The 8,266-nt window shown below is 31.6% G+C and overlaps 1 protein-coding gene across 1 annotated transcript in view; it reads right to left on the bottom strand.

The window, feature by feature from the left end:
* Positions 1 to 2,473: 2,473 nt before the first annotated feature.
* Positions 2,474 to 8,266, bottom strand: part of LOC106475546 (26S proteasome non-ATPase regulatory subunit 5-like) — a 7,036-nt gene continuing 1,243 nt past the window's right edge. Inside the window, exon 2 of the mRNA XM_013936225.2 lies at positions 2,474 to 3,289. Within this exon, the coding sequence (XP_013791679.2) occupies positions 2,891 to 3,289 (399 nt within the window). The 3' untranslated portion in view covers positions 2,474 to 2,890. The remainder of the gene's footprint in view (positions 3,290 to 8,266) is intronic.

Below are 8,266 nucleotides of genomic sequence, written 5' to 3'. Positions count from 1 at the left end.
AATTCTTAGTATAATAGTAGATTTTTTGTATTAGTTTTGATATTGAATCTATATACTAACCATGGCTGGAGACGGCTTGAATGGGTAATGAAGAAAAACTTTATATAAGTTTAACATAACAGCAAATGTACAACGTTTCGTCATCATCAAGTACAAAACCTTGTCAAAACGTTGTACATTTGCTGTTATGTTAAACTTATATTAAAGTTTTTCTCCATTACCCATTCAAGCCGTCTCCAGCCATTATTAGTTCAAAAGTGGGTTCCTCGTCACCGAATCTATATACTAACCGCTTGATGAAATTATTCATATATGTTTAGAACTATTAATATGATAATAGTTTCACTAAAGAAGAAGTAAAAAGTTATGAATTACTTTCAGTTTAATACATTTATATTCATTTGTGTGTTATGACGAAAATATTTGGTTAAACAATTGTTTGTAAGATTATATGTATTTATATTACTAGCAGAAACGCCACCCAAAGAGTGGCTATTTGTGATAGTTCCTGAGAAAGGTATTGTTGGGCCTTTGGCTCAATTACTTTACCATGACGATCTCAATCAATATAATATAAGAAAACTTTTTGAACATTTTATCACTGACTAAAGAACTTCTTCATATACAACATTGCGAGTTTTCTTATCTGCCTCTTTTGTGAGTATGAACATGTTGTCAGGCGATTCAGTTCTTGACTATTCCACATATATCATACCATCTGTGAAAGTCTCACTTCTTTTGTTTTATAAGATACCCAACTGTAATGAAACTTTGTTAGAAAATTCCTCTTATGATGTTTAAAAATCCTGCGAAGTTTCATCCAAATTGGACGTAAAACGTGGGAAGAGTTTCCGACAGATGAACATTAGCCTCTTATATAAATAGATTTGCTGTTAGTTCCACTGCAGCTAATAGTTATAGATTTTATCAGTAGATGGCACGACAAACGTATTTTATTTAAAATTGTTAGTGAAATTTGTTCTCGTTGTTTTATGGTGTTGAGGGATTTTATTTTTCTGGGAAGTACTGCACGGGAAAAGTGTTCAGATTGTGCTATTTAGTTATACCCAACATTTCTACCAAGTTTAAAGCCTACCCTTGATGTTTTGGACATATTTATATTTATTATTTCGGTCACATAGATTTTGACGACCACACCGTTGCTCCATTACAGTAAGATACATAAGATATGTAGATGTTATTTTCAGGTAAAACCAATTACTCTACAAGTCTCAGACAGGAAAACACGCAAGTAACAGCAGGTTTGATCGAAAAATTAGGAAAGTATTCTGTGTTGATAAATTAACTAAGTATGAAATAACGAGACAGGAAATGGTGATAAATAAAATTCACCTAAAGATTTAAGTAATTCTGCTATATAAAGTCGAAAAGCAGTCAGTCTTTCACGCCGATATTTTGGCCGTTGCGGTACCGATCCATACGCAACTTGCACGAAACGATGGCGCTATCTGCCGAAGCAAGCAAGTTTATCTTTTTTTAAATTCTTCCAGCCACACTCACACACAGATATATATATATATATACCAGTCACTTTAGACACATAATTAGTTTTGAGGGTAGGTTGTTAGAGATCGTGATGAGTAATAAAATTCAATCGGTATACACGCACCCACTCTATAATAACCCGCACCACATTTCATTTTGAAAATGCCCAAATTAAAGCGCGCTTCTTCAGCTCAGCAGGCTAACAAAGCCAAAATCAGGAAGACAGTCCAAAGAGAAGTCCCCGAATTTCATAATAAAATGCATTGCATTTGTAGGGTCATACAGTTGACCAATTAGGAATATGTCTTTGAGAATCAAGATATATCAAGAATATTTGAACCTAACTTTAAAATATACAAAGTCAAACTGCTAATCAAGCGATACTTAAAGGATATGACAAAATATACATAAAAAATGTTGTTTTCGTGAAGTACTAGAAATAGGATAGTCATTCTCCATACATATATTGTTACCAGATTATCATTAATTTTTAGAAAACATGTTCCTAAAACATTTATTTTAATATAATTTCATTCAGCTCGTATGTTATTAATTCAAAACCACGCAGAAACCCCAATATTTAACTACCTACAAAAAGAAATACGTAACGGGAGCGTCAACAAATGAATTTTAAAAAATAACTTAGCAGCATGGATATACGAGGAATATATATATATATATATATTAATGTTTTTGATGTATCTTATCATCCTGTTTGCACTTTTTTTTTCCTGTGGCTTTATATATAACTATTAAAAGCTTAGAAAGCGACATCTATAAAATTTAGAAATTAATTTTGATATCATTTTTCGTTTTCTTACGGGTGAAATAAGGAGCAAGTTTATTTTGCCTATCACTATAAACCAGTACTTAGAGATTTTTTTTTTCTGGTAAAGTCTTGGTGATCTTTACATTAGAATAATTCCTACATACCTTAGCATTAAAGTTGTGAGTGAGTAAACAAATGTAAAATTAAATATTTGTTTTTATTATGTTGCAAAGATCTTTTATCAATAAATACAGTTGAACAGTAATTTTGATGCCATTGAAATTCTAACTTGTAAGATTTATTTAGAATTATACAGTTTACTTTGCTCCACCTTTTAAAGATAACAATTGATTTTGATTAAACTTTTTTCTGTTTTTTATCAATTTATTCACAAAAAAAGAGTGTTACAATGTAATGCCTCTGCTATTTTCACTTATGTTTTCATTTAAAAAATTTCAATTGATTGGATATACTATATGCTTTTAATAACAAAAACTCTACACAATGGATCCAGCAAAAAAAAACCTTAATATTCAAACAGGTTATTCATAATGTAACAGTAAAGTCCTGGGCTGCTGATGTATTCTTTTTTTTTAATGCTTAAGAGTTTCTAATTCAAGAAGATCTTTCAAAGACCACTGATGACTCTGCTTCCATGAAAAATGGACCTTCTTGAAAGTAACGTCTAAGCTTAAGAAAAGTTTCATTTCCAAAGATTTCTTGGGAGGTGGGGGATTCAACTAGAGTCTTAACAATCATAAACTTCGATTCTCTGCCTTCTTTATCATGCTCTGTTGAGCGGTTTAGTAAGTACTCTACAAAGCCTGGATATCTTGCAAGTTCATTTTGTCCCCATTTCTGACTGGCCATTGTCTGTATGACTTTTTGCGCATTACATCGAAGATCTTGAAATGGCTGTTTACAGATACCCAAAAACATATGCATAGGATCCCTGCTAAGAGTGTTATACCAACGCTCTGTGATGTCTAATATATCTATTGTAGCTTCTTCAAACTGCACGGAGATAATGACAGACAATTAATGAACATTAATTTGCAATCAATAGCATAGAAAATATTAAATAGAATGAACGATACACATAATAAATCACAAACAACACAATCTAAAATTTGGTAAAATATAAAACCAAGAGAATAATGATGATGTAATTAATACATCAATCTAACACTTGGTAAAATATAAAAACCAAGAGAATAATGATGATGTAATTAATACATCAATCTAACACTTGGTAAAATATAAAACCAAGAGAATAATGATGATGTAATTAATACATCAATCTAACACTTGGTAAAATATAAAAACCAAGAGAATAATGATGATGTAATTAATACATCAATCTAACACTTGGTAAAATATAAAATCAACAGAATAATGATGATGTAATTAATACATCAATCTAACACTTGGTAAAATATAAAACCAAGAGAATAATGATGTAATTCTAAAGCATTTTCTCAGATAAAGTAAGTTGAGAGCATAAAATGGAAGTAGTAACTTTATCATTGTGTACTTAAACATTATAGTTAAGAATTTTCAATATTATAAAACTCGTAAATAATTTTCTCTTTCAGAACGGTTATAGTTTAGCACAAAAATATTTTGTTATGCAGTGACTAAATATCTCGTTCTACAGCTTTTAAAAAAATGTCACAAAATAATCACCATCAGAAAGATACATTTGGTATTTTTGCTTTATGAAATTCATGGCATGCTTATAAGAAAACTTCTGATTTTGTTCTTTTGTTTGTTTCTACAGTCAGTCTGCATATGTGCATACTACACTAGTTTAACAAACAATTCTGATGTTCAATGTTCCAGATAATCTATATATATAAAACACTAAAAACTGAAAAATAATAAAAATTTATTTGTTCTTTCTCTTTTCTTTATTTGATTTCCTAAAGTGCATTTGCAAAAATGTTACACTGTAACAAATAACAGTACCTTTATTATAGGTAACTTTAAGTGCTTTCTAAACTCTTTTATTAGTTGTTTTTTGCCAAATAACATCTGTTACTAATCAAGTAATTACAATTACTTAGTTCACAGCTTTATATGGACATAGAGATTTTTGTTGAAATTATAAAAATGTACACAAATTTGGTTTGAAAAATTCTTATTTTCATAGTGCAAACATATGAGAAAATGAAGCCAAGTATTTTTTTTTCCTACAACAGATCTGGAAAAATACCATGTTCAGGCTATGTGCAATACTGGCTGTCAAGGCCTGCCAAAAAGAACATCAACAAAGAAAAGAATGAACTATGGCAGAAATTTGGCAGTGAGCTGATCAGCAAGAAAAGTGTGACATCAAAGACTTCTATGAAACTGTAAGGCAACAAGAAGAAAGAATATTTGTATGACCCTATACACATCATCATTAACCAAGATGGAACTCCAACTAGCAAATAATATTTGTATGACCCTATACACATCATCATTAACCAATATAGAACTCCAACTAGCAAATAATATTTGTATGACCCTATACACACATCATCATTAACCAAGAAAAAACTAATAAGTGGAAAAAGTACTTTGAACATCTACTCAATCCCTTGTAAATATTAAAGCCACACACAGAAGAATAATACAACATTACAGATGATGAAACAGACCTGCTGCTGAGAAGTCAAAGAGACAACCAGGAAAATAACAACTAGCAAAGTTCCTAGCATTGACAATATTGTAGCAGAAATAATCAAAGCAATAAGGAAACAAGAGTGAAATGGACAGATATGGTCAAGTAAGTGGGTAGAAACAACAGCAAATACCAAAAGATTGGCACTAAGTCACACAAAGAAGTTTCCCAAGATTGTTGAGAAAATAATACAATCCACCATCAAACTCAAGTACTTAAAGAGAAACAGATATTGTACCACCAAAATGTAATTAATTTTCAACTTTTGACAGATAATAGAATGTGATGATAAATTAAAAGTTTTTTTGACCAAGAAGAGGCCTTCAATATTCAAATGAAGCGAATTATAGGACATTCTCAAAATGGTGTTTCTACTCAAATGATTAAAATTTTAAGAGCATTATATAAAGACAGCAAGAGTAGCTATCAGGACAAAGACAAGATCAATGAACTGGTCCAATGTGTCCTCAGGAGTCAGACAAAGCTACATTCTGTCAGCCTTACTTTTCATGCCATACACCTACAATATCTGTAAATAAGAAAAACAAGCAAAGAAAGGATTGAATGAAATGCTCTTTGCTGATAACCACAGTATATTCAACTAGGAGACAGACAAAGTTCAACTACACTTTAATGAACTAGATATAGAAAGTAAAAGACACGGCATGTATATAATCAGAAAAGTTGCAGAATGTGTTTAACAGAAACCACACTGATGAACAGCAGACAATTAATGGAAATACCATCAAACAACTTTCGAGTTGAAATATTTGGGTTGCATTTTCACTAAGGAGGGGAAGCTGGACAGAAAGACTATGACAAGTTGTGCAAAAGTGAATTACAGTAGAACATTGACATTAAGGGCACCCTTCCAACTGCTCTCTATAGCAAAGTGCCCTTAATATCAAAAATGAGCCACACAAAGCTGGCTTCCATACTGACCATACTAAATTTCTGAATTTTGAGGCCCCCATTTTGTTTGGTGTATTCAGGACACTGGTGTTCATGAGTTGCACATTGTCATGACATGGAGCGTTGTAAACAGGAAATCTCAGGAAGTGAATTAGCTGTGCCCTTTTTGTTTATTACTGGTCACAAAGTTTTAAAGTATTTCTCTTCAGAGTTTGGACTGCTAAACATTTCACATTTATTTTCTGTGTTTATTTTACTGTCAACAACTGAAGTAGAAATCCACTGAAAATAAAGCACCAAATCACCGCTTGTGTCATTAGACTGTTTATGTGACATAAGAAATATGTGACACTTGAGAGCAACAAAGCACATGCACAGAAATAAGCCGACTTGACCCCTGCTCTGAGAACACGATGTGGAATTTATCATCTTATGTATCATACAATGTTTACAATGAGAATTCCCCAGAGTAATAACATTGCACTTTGAATCGGTGAAAAGGTTTATTACAGTGTATGGTTCAGAGCCTATCCAATAAACATCCAAAGTGTTTGAATGTTGGTCATCCTTCCGAGATGTTTGGAATTTAGTGATATATCGTATAAACATACAAAGACAACTGCCTGCTTTATCAAGTGCATGTATAGAGAACTAGACTAAAGACACTGCCCTTAGTTTGGAATATCAAGGTGCCCATTATTGCAAGATTTATTTTGGTTACACATAGTAGTAAAAAAAAAAAAGAGACTGAAAAAGTCTGCCCTTAATGGTGTGGTGCCCACTGTTTCGAGGTACCCATTAATCGAGGATCTACTGTAAATACCTAAACAGCTGTTGCTTATCTTCCCTATGCCAACATCCCAACAAGTACCAAGCTCAACCTAGTACAAATCTCTTTTTTTTTCTTTTTTCAACACTGTGCTACAAGTTACAAGATTTAGACTCTTAGAAAAAGACAAAAACAAAAGATCATTACAACAGAAATGAGATGTACAGAAGAGCAAGAAATGAAACCATCATATAATAACTGGGGGACAGACCCCAACGGGGCACCTCAGAACTACTGTTGCATGAGGGTAACACAGAAAACTCATCTCTCAAACGTAGCCTTGCTTTATTGCAGTCAAGGTATTTACTGTATTGTATTGAAACTAGGGCAGATCATGACCAAGTTCAACAAAGCTTGAAAAATATTATTTCAAATAAATTCAATTTTTCAACAATATGAGTTTGTACATGTATGTACCATGAACTTGTACTCAAGTGTGATTGTATGCCAATCTCTTCAAATTAAAATTCAGTTCAAGTACTTTCATGATAGCTGATTATCTAAATAGGACATTTTTTATCAGTTATGATACAACTAGAGGATGTGTGTGTGTATATATGTATAAGTGCTATTACATATTTCAGCAACATCTGTATATGTATATATATATATATATATTAATACTAAAATGTTTTCCAGCCATACTTGTTGTCCTATATTTTTCTTGTATATCTCTGCTTATGAAGATGTTGCTTTCTACATATATTTATTGAATCCTCCTTAGTATTTGTTAATTTGAAAAACTGTTAGTTATTATGAAAAATCTATCAATACTATTCTATAAGCATAACCTGTTACACAGTTATAGAAGATGAATACCAGTATCTTGCTGCACTATGCCATTTCTTTTAGATATATGTATGTGTTAATTTATGCTGATATCTGGTAGTGATTATGTCATTAAGTCACCTCATTCTCCATCAAATCCAAGTACAAGTGAGATAGCTGCCTAACATCATTATCACAAAGATTGCACAACCTTAGGATTAATGGAAATAAACAAAGACCAAAAAGAAGGGTTGATGACATTAAAAACATAGCAACTGTAACAGATCAATCTCTCGACCAAACCACTCGAGTTGCCAAAGAAATGTTTACTTCCCTCTCTGACACCCGTAGAGTGCCATAAAGAGTAGAAGATAAACTCTTTAGTTTTGAGTACAATTTAATTAGAACAATACATATACATAATGAAGATTAAGCAATCTTGATAGTCTTACTGAAATGTACTAGCCTTAAAAATAACCATGTATTGGATAAGTTGCTAAGAGCATTTTTTGGGGCTTTATGGGTAATTATGATTATCACAATTTCTGGTGTATTTTCACATGTTCTTCAACACTTTAATTTTTTCTTGTTTATTTTCTAGTTTCATTTAGTCTGTATTGTTTCAATGGGTATATATATATATATATATATATATATTTTCTTTTTAACTACAAATCTTGAAAAATCAATTTGATACACACCAAGGCACATACAGTGTACACCTTAAAATTCTAAATAAAACTTCTCATATAGATCTTTCACTGTTATTAATCACTATTAAGTTATTGAAATAAATACCTATAAACACCCATCCATT

Source organism: Limulus polyphemus, unplaced genomic scaffold (genome assembly GCF_000517525.1).
Source record: "Limulus polyphemus unplaced genomic scaffold, Limulus_polyphemus-2.1.2 Scaffold8782, whole genome shotgun sequence".
Lineage (NCBI taxonomy): Eukaryota > Metazoa > Arthropoda > Merostomata > Xiphosura > Limulidae > Limulus > Limulus polyphemus.
The sequence above is the reverse complement of the archived record's forward strand: the minus strand, read 5'-3'. Positions and strand labels throughout refer to the sequence as shown.